Below are 21,506 nucleotides of genomic sequence, written 5' to 3' on the forward strand. Positions count from 1 at the left end.
ACTTATTTACAAAACAGAAACAGACTTACAAAGAAAACAAACTTACGGTTACCAGAGAGGAAAGGGGATGGGAAGGGATAAATTGGGAATTGGAGATTTGCAGATACTAATTAATATAAAATAAATAAACAGCAACATCCTACTGCATAGCACAGGGAACTATATTAGATATCTTGTAGTAACTTGTGGTGAAACAGAATATGAAAACGAATGTATGTATGTTCATGTATGACTGAAGCATTATGCTGTACACAGGAAATTGGCACATTGTAAACTGACTATACTTCAATAAAAATTTAAAAAAAGATATAAAATGTGATGTCAAAATCATAAAACATGGAGGAGGAAGAGTAAAATGTTGAGCTTTAGAATGGGTTTGAATTTAATTTAAAATATACTGTTGGAGATATGCTGCTACAGATAAGCCTCTTGATAACCACAAAACAAAAAACCTATAGTAAATACACAAAAGATTTTAAAAAAGAAATATAAGTATACCATTTAAAAAAGTCATCAAACCACAAAGGGAGAAAACAAGAGAGAGGAACTACAAAACATTAATAAATGGTAGTAAGTACTTACCTACCAGTATATTTTTAAATGTAAATGACCTAAATTCTCAATTCAAAAGACAAAGTATCTGGGTGGATAAAAAAAACAAGACCCCTTTATATACTACCTACAAGAGACTCCCCTTCAGAAGTCAGAACACACAAACTGAAAATGAAGAGATGCAAAAGGACATTGCATGACAATGGAACCCCAAAGAAACTGGGGGCCACACTTATACCAGAAAAATTAGACTTTTAAAGACTGTAATAAGAGACAAAGAAGGGAACTGCATAACATTTGTAAATGTTTATGCTCCCAACACATGAGCACCTATATATTTAAAGTCAAATATTACAGACCTAAAGGGAGAAATAGCAATACAAAAATAGTGAGAGACTGTAATACCCGACTTGTATCAATGGATAGATCATTCAGACAGAAAACAAGTAAGGAAACACTGGCCTTTAACGTAATATGTTAGGCCAGAAGCACTGAACAGTTATGGACAGAGGACTCCATCCAACAGCAACAATACACATTCTTCCCGAGTGCACATGGAACACCTTCCAGAACGGATCATATGACAGACCATAAAATAAGTTGCAATAAGTTTAAGATTGAAATCATATCAAGCATCATTTCTGACCACAATGGTATGAAACTAGAAATAAAGTACAAGAAAACTGGAAAATTTGCAAGTATGTGAAGATTAAACAACATGCTGAATAATCGATGAGTCAAAAGAGAAAAAATATCTTGAGACAAATGAAATTGAAGTATTATATATCAAAACTTGTGGGGAGAAGCAAAAGCAGTTCTAACATGGAAGTTCACAGAGATACATGCCTACCTTAAGAAACAAGGGAAGTCTCAAACAGCCTAACTTAACATCTTGAGGAAATGGAAAAAGAACAAATGATGGCCAAAATGCGCTGAAAAGAGCAAATAGCAAAGATTAGAGCAGAAATACAAGTCAAAACCACAGTGAGACACCACCTCACACCTCTTAGAATGGCTATTATCAAAAAGAATAAATAATGAGTGTTGGTGAGGCTATGGGGAAAAGGGAACCCTTGTGAACTCTTGGTGGGAATGTAAATGGAGAACCACTATGGAGAACTGTATGGAAGAGCCTCAAAAAATTAAAAATAGAACTTTGAACCACCATTCCACTTCTGGGTATGTACCTAAAGCAAATGAAAACACTAATTTGAAAAGATATATGTACCCCCCTGTTCACTGCAGCATTATTTATAATAGCCAAGATATAAAGACAACTGAAGTGTCCACCTGTGGATGAATGGATAAATATGTGTGCATATGTGTGTATGTATACACACACACACACTCATGCATACAGACACAGGAATATTAATCAGCCATAAAAAATAAAATCTTGCCATTTGTGACAACACTTATGGACCTGAGGGCAATATACTAAATAAAATATGTCAGACAGAGAAAGACAAATACCATATGATCTCATTTGTATGTGGAATCTAAACAAACCAAAAAACAAAATAGATACACAGAACAGACTGGTAGTTGCCAGAGGTAAGGGGTGAGGGTGGGTGAAATAGTGAAGGGGATCAAAAGATACAAACTTCCAGTTATAAGATAAGTAAGTCTTGGAGATGTAATATACAGCAGGATGACTATACTTAATACTGTATTGTATATTTGGAAGTTGCTAGGAGAATAGATCTTAAAAGTTCGCATTAGAAAAAAAATTTTCTTTGGTAACTGTGTACTGAAGGATATTAATTAGACTTACTGTGGCGATCATTCTGAAATGAACACAAATATCAAATCATTATGCTGTACACCTGAAACTAATACAATGTTATGTCAATTATACCTCAATTAGAAAAGCGAACCCTCCTACACTGTAGGTGTGAGTGTAGTTTGGTGCAGCCATTATGGAAAACAGTGTTTTCCATAAAACAGTCTTTTCCTCAAAAGACTAAAAATAGACTTACCATATGATCCAGAAATCCCACTCCTGGGCATATATCCAGAGGGAAGCTTAATTCAAAAAGCTACATGCACCCGTATGTTCACAGCAGCACTATTTACAATAGGCAAGACATGGAAACAACCTAAATGTCCATTGACAGAGGACTGGATAAAGAAGCTGCAGTATATTTCTGCAATGAAATACTACTCAGCCATAAAAAAGAATGAAATAATGTCGTTTGCAGCAACATGGATGGAAGTAGAGATTGTCATTCTAAGTGAAGTAAGCCAGAAAGAGAAAGAAAAATACCATATGATATCACATATATGTGGAATCTAAAAAAAAAAAAAGATACAAATGAACTTATTTGCAAAACAGAAACAGACTCTCAAACAGAGAGAACAAACTTGTGGTTCCCGGGCGGGGGGGAGGGGAAGGAGGGGATAAATTGGGATTAGAGATTTACAGATACTAACTTATATATATATTCGAGATATATATATAATAAATGAGTTTATACTGTATAGTGCAGAGAACTATATTAGATATCTTGTAACTTATGGTGAAAAAGAATATGAAAACAAATATGTATATGTTGATATATGACCGAAGCATTATGCTGTACCTCAGAAATGGACACATTGTAACCTGACTATATTTCAATAAAAAAAATATATATGTTTAAAAATTATACCTCAATTAAAAATTCAGCATCCAAAGCCCTACTCCAGACCTGCTATATGAGAATTTGCATTCTTAACAAAATCCACAGGTGATTCACATTAAAGCTTGAGACATACTTGCCTAAAGAGTTTCAGAAGAAAGAAGGGGGTGAAAATGTTTGAGAGGAATGAAGGTGGAAAGAGCTATTTTTCTGTCTTCTAGGAAAAATAAGCACCGAGAATGATCAATGTGCACGTATGTGCCCTTGAGTGACCTCAATGATACGATGCAGAAACATCTCCCATGTGTAGTCAGATCTGTTCCCAACTGTAATTTCACAAGCTGCCAATAAGCCTTCAGGGCCTAGAAGCAGCTCTGCCTTGGGCTGAATGAGCGCTATCAGAAGGGGCTTTTCCAGGTAAGAGAAAGATGATCTCTCCCAGGTGACGAAGCAAGGGGGAGCTCATGCCTCTCTGATTATGAAGCACATATGTGAGGTCACTGGAACTAAGGAGGGGTTGGCAGAGGCCCCAGAAAGGAGCCTCGGGCTGAGTGTGTTGATTGTCCAGCATTGAGCATTATCCCCGGACTTACCTGAGACAGAAATGGCTTATATACTGCAAGTGAGTTCTGTGGCCACATTTCCCCCAAATCACATTTGACCTTCATTAGAGATGGCTACAGTGTATTAACTTAATTGGAAGCTCCAAATGATTGTTTTTCAAAGAACACATCTCATGGTGGGGATGGAGGAACATGAATGCAGTGATGTGTAGATACCAGTTCTAGTAAGTTCAAGTTGCTAACTGCCCCCAAAACATTCAGTCACATTAGTTCACACACTTACACAAGGAATTAGGAGCCTTGTGGCTGCTCTGAAGTGATCCCACAGGGCAATCTTAATGGTATGTTTCAGACACCAACCAATCAGAAACTATGTCTGACCAATCAGAATGGTCATCCTACCGATTAGCACCAGCCTCTGACAAACCACAACAGTCATTCCCACATGGTGGGTACCAGCTGACTGTCAGCCCTGGCAGGCAGGTCTTCGATGCCCAATAGATCTCCAGTAGGTTTGGAACCCAGACTTGGGGAGGAGCAGAGTACATACAATTATATCACTGCAAACAGGATTCTAAAACAGAGAAGGGGTCAAATGAGTAAAACAACTATTACTTGTTTAAATAGACACCCCATCTCCCTGCACTGGGGGAAACCTAGCCTCTAATTACAACAGGAGATCCAGACTTGTGCTCAGTCCTGCCTGGCCCAGAAATGACAGCAGTGAGGCCCCGTCAGCGCCCACATCCCTGGGCTGCTTCTGTCCTGGCCTGGTGTGTGTGTCACTGTTCAGGTCTGCTCTTCCCCATGAAGAATCTTCAGTTTGTGTTGGTCTTTCTTCCAAGTCATAACTAAACATAAAATTTCCATTCCAAATGGAGAGAGTCATTGTGCCTCCTCCCTACATCCAGCTGATGCCCTATTTCTGCTCTCTGGGGAGCTCTCCTGGGACTTGTTAACCTCCAGCAGAGAATCAAGAAAGGAGTTGGTGGTACCATCAAGGCTTCAAATTTTCTTTGGCTTGAAACAGTGGTTCTCTACCTTGGCTACCCATCAGAATCACCTGGGGGGGCTCCTAAACTGTGTCCATGCTTGGATCCTACCCCTGAGCAACTGAGTTAGAATCCCTGGAGAAACTTCTCTCAAAAGACCAATGTCCAGGCTGCATCTCCTGGAGATGCTCACTGTGCAACCCCAGGCCCAGAACAACACTGCTGCCCCCAGCTGGCTCTCATCAGACCTTTACGTCACCAGCTCCAGCACAACCAGTGAGAAGAGGTGGCCGCAGAGAAAATGAGTCTGAAGGTCCCATGATGGTCTGAGAATGGGAAGACAGAGTGGAGGGAAATCAAAAGGGAAGTTTCATGGCTGTGGGGCAGGTGTGTTAGTGTTAGAGAAGAACGGCCAGACACTTCCGGCTTTAGGAAGCGTCCTGGGCAGGGTTAGTTGACAAATGAGAATGTGAAAGGTCGACCATCATAGAGGATGCGGCCGAGGCAGCAGTGCACTTCCTACTGTGGCAGGGTCCACACCTTCAGATTACGTTTCTAGTAAAACTCTCTTACCTGTCCCCAGCTGGAGAAGGCCCACTCCACACACAGCTGTTGGTTACAGGCCTGGGTGTCCACTGGCCGCTTGGCAAGCTGCGTGCACATGTCATTGGATACAGGAGTGGAGATCCCAGAGGCTTTCAGCTTCTGGCAGGTCACCCGGCGGGTCTGGACGCCTCCCCCACAGCTCCGGGTACAGGCGGACCAGGAGGTCACCATCCAGCTGGAAGAGGAAGAGTCAGGGCAAAGGGTCAAGCCTTGAGGAGAGGAACACTGCCGTGTACTCTCGGAAAAGGAGCCCCGTCCATCCTCCTGTCCTCATCACACAGCAGCTAACTGCGGGGCCGTGTCCCTTCTCACAGTGTATGCTTGGAGTGGTGGGCTGAAAATCCCCCTCCCGCCCCGCCAAAATAGCTACATCATATCCCTGGAACTTGTGAATGCTACCTCATTTGGACAAAGGGTCTTTACAGATGCAGGTGAAGATTTTGAGATGAGATTGACCTACACTATCTGGGTAGGCACTGAATATCATCACAGGTCCTTAAAAGAGAAAGGCAGAGGGACACTGGACACAGAAGAGGAGAAGACAGTGTGACCACAGAGGCAGAGGAAGGTGTGACGGGGCCACACCTGGGGCCACAGCCAAAGGACACCTGGAGCCACTAGGAGCTGCAATGGCTGAGGGACAGGCTCTCCCCTAGAGCCTTTGGAGGGGGTGCAGTCCTGCTGACACCTTGAATTTGGACTTCTGGCCTCTAAAATTGTAAGAGAATAAACTTTTGTCTTAAGCAACCATGTTTCCAGTAATTTGTTGTTGCAGCCACAGGAAACAGATATATTTGCAAATTGACTAAAAAGGAGTATCCTGAAAGAGTTTTCTGAAGATCAGTAGCCCTATGGCCCCAAAAGCCGTGATTTTACAGATGGAACACGATGGTCCTTGAGCTGGTCATGCTGCAGTGTGGTTCTGGTGCTTCCTAAAGGCATCCAAGCATGTGGCAGAGAAGGGACAGTTTCCTAGGGAAATCAGATCCAAACCTGGGTTGCTTCCTGACCTCAGAGGCAATCGGGGTCTCAGCTAAGGCAAGTTCTGTCTGCTAGTACTCATTTTCCTTACCTCGCCTTAACCCACGTCTCATTTGATTTTGTTTGATTCACTCAGAAACAGACAAAGTTCCTTCCAGCTTTCTGGAGTAATTTCCCACCTCCATTAGTCACAGTCCATAGGTCTTAGATCTCTAATACTGCATACGTGGTGAAAGTAATTGTTCTCAGAATGTTAGGTTCCAAATACAATTCAGACCCTCCGATGTGAGGCTGACAAAGACTGACAAATGGCTTTTCTCGTCAGGCCAACCTGTAAGCTGGGTGACACTCGGATGGTCCATATACAGATGCAAAGGGGTTTTCTTTGGATGTGTGCACCCTGGGTTAATTCTCAGGGAGGAGGGGAGGCAGTTTGGGGAAAGGTCAGAAAAGATGTGCTTTCCAGCCATTTCGTTCCATCTAGAGGAAACATTCCTTGGTTCTACTGCCTGGTGAAAAAAAATTGTCTAAATGAAGTGGTTGAAGCAGCTGCCTGGGTCAAAGCAGGACTTCCCAGGACTATTCAAAAAGCCCACCAGGGCGACCCCTGCTTGTGTGCCAAGACAGGGGCTGACATGCCCGGGAAGCTTGGTGGGGAGACCAGTCAGCGGTGGCCTGTGGCCGCTTTCTGGTTCAGTGGAGCCCCGTCTGGCTTTGAGGAGAGGCAAGTAGCAGGGATGGGGAGCAAATTCCTCCTAAATCTGGATCTGTGACTTGTTTAGTCTGGTGGAACTTCCTCCCTGCACTCGCGTGGGGAGAGATACTGCGTGCAGATTTCCAGCCCGCAGGAGCAGAGCCACTTAGGAAGCAGGCAGAAGGTGTTTTAAAGCTCCGGGGGGCACTGAAACCCAAGCAGACAAGCCATTATTTCATCCACAGAAGCAAATGAGGCTGACTGACTCCGACTGTCACCACAGCACACCAAAAAGCCCCCGGCATGTCCACGACCTCTTCTTTTCACACAGCTTGGCAAGGGCAGTCTTCCAGCCCCTCGTATCCGTGGTGAATGTCAGGCCTGCCTCTCAATCAACTTTTATTCCCAAATATCCATTTCAGCAGTTTTTCAGGAGCTGGGGCGGGGGCTTTGCGAAAGGAGAGGTACGGGCTATGTTACAGTTCAGGAAGGGTATAAAAGGACATTAATCATTCCCATGGAAACCTTCCCGTCAGCAAGTCAAACTGCTGATATTAATGAGTGTGTTTCATATTTCATTGAGGCTCTCCTGGTTTCAGCTGCTCCCTATGACTCAGCTGGCAAAAGACAAAGCGGCTGCCCAAGGAGTGGATGAATGTCCCACAGATAGGGGAGTAAAGGGGCGTTTCAGGGTCCAGCCAAGTCCGCCCAGGCGCGGGGTGCCATGCTGGTGCCAGCTCGAAGCCCATCCATTATCCCTTCGGCTACTGCCTGCAGGCTGGGTCGGGGCTGGGGGCACTGCTCAGGGGGAGCTGCTCAAAGCTTGAGGAAGACGGAGAGAGGCAGAGACTGAGGGCATCATTCTGGGCTATACAAGGGACCCAAATACAGAGAATGGACAGTTGACCCTTATACAACGTGGGTTTGAATTGCACGGGTCCACTTACATTTGGGGTTTTTTTCCCCACTAAATACCTACACTACAGTACTACACCATCCAAGGTTATGGAACTGCAGCTATGGAGGACCGACTCTTAACTTATAGGTGGGTTTTTGATTGCATGGGGTTGAAGTCTGTAACCTATGTGTCACGCAAGGGTCAACTGTAAACTTGAAGTTGAGGAAACTATGGGAAATGGAAACTTTCAACTTTAGTAGGATGCAACCCTTTGTAGAAGGGACAAAATTTCCTCAGCTAAACTGCAGGACTAATTAGCACAGGTATTTACAGTTAGAAGAAAGGGGGAGGGGCTGGGATCCAGGCTAGTCATCACTACCCCTAAGCACTTGAATGCAAACACATAGCTTCTCTTACAAACCAAAGAGCTGGTTTCTCACTGCAGGATGGGACCTCTCTCTTGCCAGGGCCTGGGGTGCTCCTGCTCCCTGGCCCTTGGGAAGCCCGGGCAGGAGCGCGAGGGAACAAACAGCTGAGGGAGGAGGCTCATCCAGGGGGATGTTTTCTACACGGTAAAGAGGCTGGCAGGCCTGTAGGAAAGGGCAGCTCCTTGGAGATGTCAGGCCCCCTCAGTTGCACTCAGCATCTCTCACTCTCACGGTGCCAGACAAGGGCTGGCCGTGAACTTGGCTAAAAGTCCAGGCCCATCCTTGGGCAGTGGGCGGCCCGAGCCGGCATCTAGCGCACTCACCGGGAAGGACAGTCTCTCCGGTTGCAGGCGATGGGCTGCACGGCAGGGCGCACCTTCCCAGCGCAGTGAGCGGGGCTGACCTCTGTGTTGTTCAGGAGACACCTCAGGCGGGGCTGCTGGACCCCCCTGTTCCCACAGGAGGCTGAGCAGGTCGCCAATCTGTCTACAGACCACCAGTAATCTGGATCAGTAGGGAAAAGAAGATGGAGTTGATGTCCATGCACTCTGTTCCTTCTGAGCAGGGGCGGGGGGGGGGGGCGGGCATGAGATGCTGTTACGCATAAAGTTCGGCCCCGAGGGGGGCTCCATTCCCAGCCTCTCGTAGACAAACCCTGTGGTCTCCAGGAACCTCAGACGGCTCATCCACAAGGAGGGTACGATAACCCTTGTCTCATCAGCTGCTTCGAGGTCTGAAAAGAAAGTGCAGGCCCCAGCCCAGCGCCTGGCACACGAGCCTTTCTCAGTGGCTGCAGCTGTTGTAGTTTTAAGCCTACTTCCTAAAGTACTTTTTGTTCATATGGGTTTACCAGAAAGTGGCTGTTTTTCTACAAAGAGATATAAAAATCTGAGAGTTACTTAAAAATCATCTTTAAGAGTATGCATCTGAGTTGGGCCTTGTTACAGAAGAGCAGCCTATCCAGAGAGCAGTCATTTACATGAGACAGTGACATCAGTCAGAGAGGCTGTTTCTTTAGATTTTCTATCTGGGGGTCTGGGGCGTCCTGGTAGGAAAGCTGTTAAAAAGAACTGTGGGCTGGTAAATTTTGAGTGCTTATTTGCAAAGTTGTGTATTAAAAATCTCGCAGATAGGCACTGCCTTCTGGTTTTCAGCAGAGAATGGCTGGCTGGCAAGAAAATGGAGTGTTTACTTTCCTGTCTGGAAAGCCAGATGGTGGGGGAGGATGCTTAAGGGGAAAATCTTTGTGCTCAGAAAGATCTCTCTCCTTATGTGCTAATACTGGCACAAACTCTATCCTTCCCCATGGAACCCTCCATTTCACAATACATGCAGCACAATTTTATCTTCCCTAAAAGTATCACACGTAAGCCACAGGTAGAACCAGCCCATGGAAAACCCAAAAGCCTCACTTATTTCTATAACAAGGCCAGTTTTGGCTCTTTTCTCATGTTTTGGGTTCATTCACAGCCCTTTCTTGGGCTAGCGAGTGCTGGGCCCCACTTTCAGGGCTCTCTGACCTGCCCCTGTGCCTGGAAAGTTCACGCGTGAGCCACACAGGCTTCTCCGTCTGTTCATGGACAGGCCACAGGGAGGATGTCTGGTAAGCACTCGTCCTGTGAATGCAGCTGAAGACTCTCTTGGATGATCAGGAAGTCCCAGCACCAGCCCTGACCCCCAGGGTAGGGGATAGTAACCACACGGTTCAGATCAAGAGGTATTTTGAAACCAACCCAACAGAGAAATCTTGCATTTTCTTTCTTAACAAGCAACTTTGCATGTGTGATCTTTACTAGTTAAACCAGCACCAAGGAAACACATGTGCCTTTGCTCTATGGTGGTATCTCCTTGGTCCCGAGTAGCAGCAACATGATGAGCAGAGGGCCCATTTATGAAAGCAGCACTGACTTGTCCAGGTTCTGCTCAGGTGGGGCCGGGGGGCTTTTCTGAAGAGCCTCACTGTATGGAGACACGGTTCAGCTTCAGTGTTTACGCTCTAGGAGCCACTGGAGGTCAGAAATCACTTTGTTCTACTAGAGAATTAGATTCTCAAGAAGAATTCAAGAAGCAAGCCTGGCACCAGAAGCCTGAAGAGTTTCTTACCTTGGATCACTAAGGAGGCCTTCTGCACGAGCATTCCCGCCTCATTCTGAGCAAGGCAGCTGAATTCCCTCTGAGACCCGCCACTAAGATTTGCAACCTGGAGAATCTGTCCGGCTGCCAAAATGTGATGTGTCAGTCCTGCGACAGTGGCAACTGGCTGGCCATCGTGGAACCAGGTGATATTAGGGGTAGGCTGGCCTTTGACGGGGCAGCCTGGAAGGAAAGGAGAGAAGTGAGCCATTGATAAAGCCAGAGAGGACACATTCCTGATGAGCTGCTTCAGTGTTTCCATGGACTTGGAGGCCACACATATGACGTGGCTTCCCTGTGGCTTTTTTTTTTTTTTTTGCTTCCCATTCCCAAGCAAACAGGGAATGTTTTTATTCTCTGGGATTCTGGGATGGTGACTGTTATTCAATTAAATAAAAATTCTTGGGGAACACAAAGTGCTTATTTCTGTCTATGTCCCTGTAATAAGTTTAAAAAACGAAGCAATTGAGATTTACTCATTGAACATTTTCTTCAAGTTAATTAGTTCCTACATCAATTTTACGATGAAAGAAATCACCTCTTCAAATGCAATGAGCTGAGAAAAAAGCCACATACTATGTCTAAGAATCAAACTTTAATTGGTAAAAGTCTGATGTCTGCCTTCATTTTATTCTTTATGTGATTTTCAAGCCAAAAGTTTTCAACAGAGACTAGGAAAACAATCTTAAACACTGATCTCATTTCTCTCTAAGTCAAGAACCTTGGCCTTCTGACAGCTCTTCCGACAACCAAGCCTGCATCGGACGTGTAGCAGTGTTATACTTACTTACATAGTCATCGAACGTATTTTGATACATTAAAAGTCCAAACTATTAAACTGAGATATGGTGTCTACTCAAGCCTGTGTAGCACAGAATTAGTAAAATACTGATTGCAATTGTAAGAGAAAACTCTAAAGTTGTATTTGCTGAATTTGCTGTTGTGACTCCAGAAACTTAGCTTCCAGAGAAAATTTATCTGGAAGTTTAAACACATGATAAATTATTCAAAATTAAAGATATGGGAGTTCAGTTTTGTTAAAAAATAACTACTTAGTGCCTACCGTTCTGGAGACAGTTAAGTTAGTTAAGACTATCTTCTCTCTTACAAGGAGATCCCAGCTGGTAAGGGATGAAAGATAGCACACCAATAAAACTGAGATGTAAGGCAGAAGATGAGCTCAATGAGACGCACAGACGGCCACCTGCATGGGTGTGTGTGCCTGTGAATGGATTTTCTCACGTTGGCTTGTTCTGTATTCTGGGGACAGCACCATTAGAATTTTTATAGGATGGCAGCATTAACACAGGAGATGTTTTTAGAGATTATCTAGCTTCCTGCCACAGGAGAAAAATGAGGCCCAGAGTTGTTAAGATATCTTCCAAAGATTGAGGCAAGCCTTTTATCTGACTCCTTGTCTTGTGTTCTATCCCCTAGGCCTGCTACTTGCCTCTTTTACTAATTCTATGCGACAAAGGCTTTGGTAATGATTTATTGGATATGACACTAAAGGCACAGGCAGCAAAAGAAAAATTAGATAAATGGGACACCATCAAAATTAAAAACTTTTGTATATCGAAGGACATTATCCACAGAGTGAGAAGGAAACCCACAGAATGGAAGAAAAAATTTACAAATCATAGATCTGTTAAGAGATTAATTCTTACAACTCAACAACAAAAGCAACCAACCAAATTAAAAAATGAGCAAAACACTTGAATAGGCATTTCTCAAAGACACAAATGATTAATAAGCACATGGAAAGATGCTCAACATCATGAACTATTACAGAGATGCAAATCAGAACCACAATGAGATACCACTGTATATCCATTAGGATGGCTATTATTTTTTTAAAAAATTAACTAGAGTTGGTGAAGATGTGGGAAAATGGTAACACTTGTGCATTGCTGGTGGAAGTGTAAAATGGCACAGAAAATATTATTACAGTTCCTAAAAAAATGAGAGTTACCATATGATCCAGCAAATCCACTTCTGGGTATATACCCAAAAGATCTGAAAGCAGAACTTAGACATTTGTATACTGATATTCATGGCAGAATTTATGATATATTATTCATGATAGCCAAAAGGTGGAAACAACCCAAAAGTCCATCAATGGATGGATGGATAAGCAAAATGTATGACAAAATATTATTCAACCTTAAAAAGGAATAAAATTCTGAAAGATGGACAACATGAATTACACTTGAAAACATTCATTTCAGTGAAGGAAGCCAGACACAAAAGGACAAATATTGTATGATACACCTTATATGAGAAACTTAGAGTGGCCAAATTCATAGAAACAGAAAGTAGAACAGTAATTAGCAGGGGCTCGGGGAAGGAGGAAATGGTAAAGTATTTAATGGGTACAAGTTTCAGTTTGGGATGATGAGAAAGTTCTGGAGATGGATAGTGTGAGGTTGTACAACAGTGAGAATGTCAGTGCCACTGAACTGCACACTTAAAAATGGTTCAAGGAGTAGATTTCATGTTACATATGTTTTACCATAAGTAAAAGAAATGAGGCTGCAGCTGTGCTGGTGGACCAGTTTCAGTCCCAGACCTCAAGGGACCATGTGAGTGTTTGCTTGTGCTCTTGTGCCTTTGCCATCACTGTAGGAGAACAGGCCTGGTCATCCCAAGGGAGGATGAGACAACAGTGGAGAACAGCCAAGTCACTCCAGCCAAACCTGTTTAGATTAACTGAACTGAGTAAGATTGGCAAGAATAAATGATTGTTACTGTTAAGCCACTGAATCTTGGGTTTATTTTAATGCAGCCTTCTTTTTTTTGAAGGTGGGGTGGTGGGCAACAGCTAATTGATACATTTAAGGAGTAGGGGCTTCCAGATCTTTCCCTGGGCCCACGGATCCAAGGCTTCCAGTGGGGTAGAGTTTCCCCCTGGGTGCTGACCTCGCTCTCACCTGACCTGGAACCTTCTTACTCAGCTACTCCCCACGTGCTCCTGGTGGCATCTAGGCATCTAACTGTCATGTGGTCTGTGGTGGTGTCGCTGCACTCCCGTTATGGAGTGCGGGTGGGAATGGCCTTGGGGAGAGATAGAGAGAAATCAGCCCATTGCGATGGATGAGAGTTGCAATGGGGAGGATTTTAAAGGCCAGAATCTTGTCTTTTGGGAGCCCCTGCAGGTTTCTGAAGAGGAAGAGGAATCTAGGCTGGCTTTAGAAGAGTCATTACAGTGGTTCTTTGCAAGAGTCAGTGGCTTGAGAGAAAGGAGAATCTAGGATATCAGTTCAGGTGTGGCAAGAAATGAGACATACCTGCAAAGTTAGCTCTGACAGAATATGAGGAGGGGGTGGTGGAGACAAAGAAGAGAAGGAGACTGAAACACTAGTGAGATTATTAATTGAAGTACGTAAATCAGGAAGAGAAGCCATTTCTTATGTCCACCCTAGAAGATAGTTAAGTTTAGTTTTAAGCATGTTGACTTTAAAGGTTGTGATAGGACCAAAGGATAGAAAAACCCATCGAGATGATAAAAATAAAAATGGAAGTGAGCGATAAGAACTGGCGACAGATTTTTGGAAAGAAGTCTCAAAGATGTGTGGAAGAAGTCTTCATGAAAAGAGGTCAGGTCTCAGGACAAAACGGTGGGAGAACTCTAACACTCAGTGATTGAAGACGGAAGAAAACGTATTAAAGGGGCCTGTGGGACAGGAAGAAAATTGAGACCCTGTAATGTCATGGGAAACCAGAGGGGAAAGTGATTAAAGAAACAGATTGTTAGCAAATAAGTGATTTCTATAAGAACTTGTGGAATGAATAAGTGGTTTCATTTGTTTATGAAAATAATTGACAAGACGTACTGTTCCCGCAACCACCCTCCACCCCCTGCCCAGGTCATATAAAGGCAAACTTCATTCTAACTCACATTTGAATGATCAGGAATTCCAAGTTAGTGGAATTGTAAATAAAAGTGCTCTGTATAATCAAAACATCCCATTAATGCTATGCATGCATATTTCTTATTTAACTTAATTTAAATAAATTTACTTCTGGGTCTTGAATCTTTAGAAGTGTACCAACAGCTGTATTATTAAGAAGATAAAGGATTAAAGCCAGGGTGCATGGGAATGCTTCAAATATTGCAAAACAGGAACAGAGTAGATTTTGGCTAGAAAACTCTCAAAACAACTTGACTGGGCATTCTAGCTTCCAATAAGGGTGAGTAACTTGGCTGGTCTAGACTTCCTGCAGACAACAATCATAAAATTTAAACAACAACAACAACAACAAAATACGTGAAACAACAACTCTTGGAAAGCACTGAAGAGTGACCAAAAGCAGTGGCAGAAACAGAAGATGACTGTATCCTAGAAACCCAGAAACTACAACAGGTGTGATATGCTACCTAGTGGCTTTTTGCCGAGGAAATTCCTCAGTCCTCAGCTGGCTCAGGTTGTTGGAAAATGTATAGCTTCACTGGCTTGAGATGTCAGAGGACAGTGTCTGGGGACTGTCAGAATAGCTGGAAGATTATAGGGGAAATCCTCTAAGAGTCACAGAAGTGATAAACCTTAAAATCTGAATAAATCCTGCCCAAATTCTTGTTAGCTGATCCCAGGCAAATCCAGCAAAAGGCCAGCAGCTAGATGCTGACAGAACAGAGTGGAGAATTCAGTTGGTGCCTACTTCAGGGAAGACAGAGGTTGGAATTAGAGTCTAGCTAAATTAACTGCCTTTTAGAACAAAAACCAAACACTCTTTAGAGGAACATAACAGGATTCGAGTTCTCCCCAGTATATCATCTATAATTTTCAATATACGACTAAAACCCACTAGATAAGAAGAAATGTGACCCACACTCAAGAGAAACAGCAGTCAACAGAAACTGATCTTGAGAGGATGTAAATGTTGTAATGAGTAGACAGTGACTTTTTTTTTTTTAAAGAGTCAAATAAAAAACGTATTTCATTCACTCTGTAGAGTGCTTGGAACATAGAAGATGTCCAGTAGTTTTTCTAATGAATCCATAAATAAATTCCAAGACTCCCACAGTTATTTCTGCAGATCCTCAATGTAGTTAGCCCCCACCTTCAACATCATAAGAAAATACAAAATCAGTGAAAGCTTATAGAGTTATCTGTCCTGATCACTGGACTGGCCAAAGCTCCCATTCAGGGCTGTACATATTTAGATTTGGTGATTAGCCAATTTACTCCCATATTAGTTAGTTGGGTGTTTTTAATTCCATGCTTAAAAGGAAGACTATATGACATTTTCTCCTGAGATAAGTCACTAATTCAGAGGGGGAATGACGGTGGGGGTGACTGTGTCTCTGAAGGTTTAGGGTAATGAAATTCCAATAAATGGATTAGTGAGACTTCGCCCATGATTGCTATCAATAGCCATGCAGTATTTAGGTCAAGAATGAGGTGCATTCTAAATAAGGAGCTTGCAGATGCTTCCATGAGGTCTCAGCATCGATATGGAATTTTTGTTCTGCTATAATTATGTTATCACATTGAAAGATGGCTTAGTGAGAAATGGCTGTAAAAATGATTTGCTAGAATTACGTATTTATGAGAGAAGATATATATGGATTCCTTTGTTTACTGACAATAGGGAAGACATTGAATTTCTATTTTGTAAACTTTAAAGTCCTTCAACTGCAAAGGACCTTTCCCTTAATACCATCTTTGCCAGAGTTTATCAGAAGATCTTTTAAGTGTTTCCTTGAGCAGGTCATTTATTAATTCTGTTTTTATTTCAGCTCCTAATTTATTAACTCGTCCAAAACAAGATTTCATGCCTATATTCTTCATGGCTCCTTTTTCCTCATTTAATCTCTTTTTGGAGATGGCAATTAATATTCCTAGACTAGAAGCCAACGGAGGTCTGTTAACACGTACATATGTGTACACAGACACAATTATTTTCTTTTTTTTGTTTTGTTTTTGCTTTTTACATTTTTTATTGAGTAATAGTTATTTTACAATGTTGTGTCAAATTCTAGTGTAGAGCACAATTTTTCAGTTATACATGAACATATATATATATATATATTCACTGTCACTTTTTTTTTCGCTATGTGCTACCACAAGATCTTGTATATATTTCCCTGTGCTATACAGTATAATCTTGTTTATCTATTCTGCATTTTAAAATCCCAGTCTGTCCCTTCCTACCCTCTGCCCCCTTGGCAACCACAAGTTTGTATTCTATGTCTATGAGTCTATTTCTGTTTTGTATTTATGTTTTTTGTTTGTTTGTTTGTTTTAGATTCCTCATATAAGCGATCTCATATGGTATTTTTCTTTCTCTTTCTGGCTTACTTCACTCTGAATGACATTCTCCAGGAACACCCATGTTGCTGCAAATGGCATTATGTTGTTGGTTTTTGCGGCTGAATAGTATTCCATTGTATAAATACATCACATCTTCTTTATTCAGTCATCTGTTGATGGACATCTAGGCTGCTTCCATATCTTGGCTATTGTAAATAGTGCTGCTATGAACATTGGGGTGCAGGTGTCACCTTGCAGTAGGGTTCCTTCTGGATAGATGCCCAGGAGCGGGACTTCTGGGTCCTATGGTAAGTCTATTCCTAGTCTTTTGAGGAATCTCCATACTGTTTTCCACAGTGGCTTTCCTTGCTTCCCTCTCCCACTATTAATTATTTAGATGTCTTCTTTTACAATTTTGTGTTTATTCTTTTTGTAATTCATGGCAGTTATCTCCTTTCCATTTATGAGTTTCTTATTTTTGTAGCATCCTGCTGCTTTTCTATTTAGAGTAGACGTGTCAATATTTCTTTTAGCATGGGTTTAGTGTCGCTAAACTCTTTGAATTTTTGCCTGTCTGTGAAGTTCTTTATCTCTCTTTCTATTCTAAAGGATAGCCTTGCTGGATAGAGTATCCTAGGCTTCATCTTTATTTCATTCAGGACTTTGAATATATCTTGCCACTCCCTTCTGGCTTGTAGTGTTTCTGTAGAGAAATCAGCTGAGAGCCTTATGGGGGGTTCCCTTGTAACTCACTCTTTGTCTTTCTCTTGCTGCCTTTAGGATCCTTTCTTTATCTTTGACTCTGGCCATCTTGATTATGATATGTCTTGGTGTAGGTCTGTTTGGATTCTTCCTGTTTGGGACCCTCTGAGCCTCCTGTACTTGGATATCTGATTCCTTTAGGTTGGGAAGTTTTCAGACATGATTTCTTCAAGTATCTTTTCAATCCCCTTTGTTCTTTCTTCCTCTTCTGGAGCCCTTATTATGCATAGATTGGCACACTTTATATTATCCCATAGGTCCCTTATATTGTTTTCATTGTTTTTTAATTTGTTTTTCTCTCAGCTGTTCTGACTGGGTGCTTTCTGTTGCCCTGTCTTCTAGGTCACTTATTCGTTCCTCTGTATTATCTAGCCTGCTTTGCACAGCCTTTAGGTCAGCTCTGATCTCAGCAAATGAGTTTACTAATTCTACTTGGTTCTTTTTTATAGCTTCTATTTTATTTTTGACATACTTAATATCGCTAAACACTATTTCTTTTAGTTCCTTCAGTACTTTGATCAGTCCTTTTTTGAAATCTTGATCTAGTAGGCCATCTATGTCTATTTCCTTGATTGTGCTTTCAGGGGATTTTTCTTGATCTTTTAATTGGGAGTGGTTCCTCTGCTTCATATTGCTCACATCTCTCTGGTACTGTGGCTTAAGGAGTATCATTTATCAATAGTTCTCTTGAAGACAGTGTGCTCTTAATGACTTTATTGAGAGGTCTTTGTGTCTTCACCCTGTTTCGCGAACTCAGCTTGCTGTTTCCAGAGGCCCTCTGTTGGCACCCTCATCTTTGCTGCTCTGAGTTGCTGGCTGTTGGACAGCAGATCACGCCCCCTCCCAACACTGGGTCAGGAGCTGAGCTCTTAACCAGTGGGTGGGCGGGTCACCCCCCCCAATGCCACACTCAGATGCTGCGCTTGGGTGAAGCATGTGGGTGGATCGTGCCCCGTCCCAGCACCGTGGGCAGGTGCTGCGTTCCTGCCAAGAAGTGGGGTGGCTGCCTGCCCTCTCCCGGTGCTGGTCGCTCTGCTGCTCTGTGCAGCTGCCCACTCCGCCTTGGGTCGGCGCTCTGAAGGCGGGCTTGGGGAAGACTGCAGAACGGCCCCCCCCCTGCTTCATGCCAAATCTCAGCTCCTTGTTTGTCTTGGTGGCATGAGTTCTTTGAGGTGCCAGGGCAGAAAGAGCCTATTTGCCTCAGGCTGTAAACAAGTCTCAGTCCTGCCTAGGAGGTTGCAGACCCCGGGGTGTGGATTCAGGGCTTGGCTCTGCCCCAGCCTGGGCGCTGCGCACAGGAGATGGTGGCCGTGGCTGCGCCCCGCCTCTCTTCTCGTGAGAAGTGCCAGTAATGGCAGCGCAGGTCTGAGGAGACAAAGGCCACAGTGCCCCTCCCCCCAGGCACACCAACCGTGTTGCTTTGCTTTTCTCACAATTTATGGGGGACCGCGGTGGTTCTACTCCTTATCTACCCCCAGCCACAGCGCGCAGCACCTTGCAGTCCACTGGGGCTGCCTCAGTGCAGCCACCTCAGTCATTTGCCCGGCTCAGGTGGCCCGTCCCGGCCCCAGCTGCTGGCTCGTGTCTCGGACTGGGTGTCGCAGGGACCCTTTGTGCCTGTTTAACTCAGTTCTGTCGGTCAAGGGGTGCTTGGGGCAGATGTGAGCTTTGGAGGCTCCCCCTCTATCCCGCTGGCCTCTCTGTTGGAGGTGGGACACCCAGAGAACAAGCACCAGTCCTCCTTTGCTGCTCCCTCCCTGCGGGATTAGTCCCACACTGTTTTGCCTTTTTTTCTTTCTTTTTTCCTCTTCTCCTACCAGATTTTTGGCATCTTTGTCTTTCGAAGAGGGCGATGTTCTGTCGGAGCTCAGCAGGTGCTCTGGTTGGCTGAGTGGGTCCGTAGATGTGAGTTTTGGTGTATTTGTGGGAGAGGGTGAGCTACAAGCATCCTTCAACTCCGCCATCTTGCTTCTCTCTGACCAACAGTGACTTTAAAGCAAGTATTATAAATACAGTTAAGGATGCAGAGGAAAATATACCCATGATAAATGAAAAGATCGAGTAGCTCAGTAGAGAAGTGGAAACTATGAAAACAAATTCTAGAGTTGCAATGTACAAAAAATGAAATTAAAAATTCACTAGATAGGCCTAACAGAAAATTGGAGATGGCAGGAGAAAGTGTTAGTGAACTTAAAGATAGTTCCACAGAAACTGGCCAATGTGAAGAACAGAGGGGAAAAAAGGATGAAGGAAAATAGAGCCCCATGGACCTGTGAAAAAAAGTCTAATATACATGTAATTGGAGCCCAGTAAGGAAAGAAATGAGAATATGAGAAAATAAAGGAGAAAATTAGACAGAAAAATATTGGAAGAAATAAAACTGCCCAACCTCCCAAAATTTGGGGAAAACAATAAAGTTCAAGAACTAGGCACAGTATAGTCAAAGTGATTAAATTAGAAGATTAAAAAAGATTTTGAAAGCCATGGAGTAATGAGGACTGGGTTTACTCTCTTGCTGTACATAACTAGAAAACTGGACAAAAATGTATGAAATGACTGTTTTAAGACATCAGACGACAGACAGTAGAGGGCTGTGATCCCTGGAAGAAGAGAAACAGATTATGAATGCCATGAATTCCCTGCCTTCCTGCCTGGAAGTACACCTTGAGGTGCAGAGTAGGGAGGATGTATTAGTTTCCTGGGGTTGCCAGAACATAGTACTGCAACTGGTGTGGTGTCTAACAGTTCTGGAGTCTAGAAGTTTGAGACTGAAGTGTCACAGCCTTAGTGTCTTTGAGGGCTGTAGGGGTAACCTGTTCTGTCTGCTCCAGCTCCTGCCGGTTTGCTGGCTGTCTTTAGTGTCCCTTGGCTTGTCATCACTCCCATCTCTGCTTTTATGTTCACATGGAGTTCTCCTTTGAATGCGTGCCTGTCTCTGTGTCCAAAATTCTCTTTTTCATAATGACACCCGTCAAATTAGATTAGAGCCCATCCTAATGACCTCAACTTAATCATGTGCAAAGACTGTATTTCCAAAGAAGGTCACATTCACAGGTTCCGAGGGTTAGAGATTTCAGCATCTTTGGGGAGACACAGTTTAACCCACAGCAGAGGACTATCCCAGGCAGAGCACAGCAGTCTGGACTAATTAATGAGGCAAAGAACAGAGTTCAATGAAGCTGAGGCACCTGGAAGTTGAGCAGAATTGTGGAAATGAGGGTGTTATGTAGAAAAAGAGCTCTAGAAACATGCATACATTCTTCCTGAGTCTTTGCCCAATTGAAGAATTACATGCATAGAGCAAAACTCTACAAGACTGAGCAAAGAGAAACCAGGGAGCTGTGAGCTTTAATATTCCCTAGAGTTCAAAGAGGGCTAGAAGACCTTCCAGTTCTGACCAGCCAGAGTGGAACATCCTTGTTCATCGTTGGAAGAATTCAGTAGAGACCCCAGAAGGGCCCTAGAGGAAAGACCACCATAGACCTGCCCTAATCAAATTTCAGAACAAGCTTTAAAAAGATCAGGTTAAACTCTGAATAACCTAAATGCTTCAGAGAAGAAAATCCAACAATTACTAGAAGAAGACAACAAAATTGAGACATTTAATGGTATAAAATTTATACCATCTAGCATTCAGTCACATCTTGGTAAGTCAAGAAGCAGGAAAATGTGACCCCTAACCAAGACAAAAATCAGTCAGTGGAAGCAGATCTAGAAATGACAGGGATGATGGAATTAGTAGACAAGGCTATTACAACAGGATATTAAAATATGTTAAATATTTAAAGTAAGAAAATGGAAGAGAATCAAATGCACTTCTAGAAATGAAACATTTTTATGAAGTGAAAAATTCACTGGATAGGATTAATAGAAGATTAAATGCTATAGAAAAGAGATTTGTGAAATTGAAGATGTAGTAATAGAAATTAGTCAGACCAAAGCAGAGAGAAAAAAGACTGAAAAAAAAAATCAAGTGGTCAGACATATGTTGGACAAAGATATGGTTACATGGGTATATCTGC

General features: G+C 43.0%; 1 protein-coding gene across 3 annotated transcripts in view; it reads right to left on the minus strand.

The window, feature by feature from the left end:
* The window catches only part of ADAMTSL1 (ADAMTS like 1), an 827,290-nt gene that overhangs the window by 18,695 nt on the left and 787,089 nt on the right, over window positions 1-21,506 (minus strand). For all 3 annotated transcript variants that reach the window (XM_072959360.1, XM_072959358.1, XM_072959359.1), the window contains 3 exons: window positions 10,439-10,651; window positions 8,659-8,839; window positions 5,302-5,509 (listed from right to left, as the gene is read on the minus strand). In XM_072959360.1, coding sequence (XP_072815461.1) covers window positions 5,302-5,509; window positions 8,659-8,839; window positions 10,439-10,651 — 602 coding nt within the window. The remainder of the gene's footprint in view (window positions 1-5,301; window positions 5,510-8,658; window positions 8,840-10,438; window positions 10,652-21,506) is intronic.

This window comes from Vicugna pacos, chromosome 4 (genome assembly GCF_048564905.1).
Source record: "Vicugna pacos chromosome 4, VicPac4, whole genome shotgun sequence".
Taxonomy (NCBI): Eukaryota; Metazoa; Chordata; class Mammalia; order Artiodactyla; family Camelidae; genus Vicugna; species Vicugna pacos.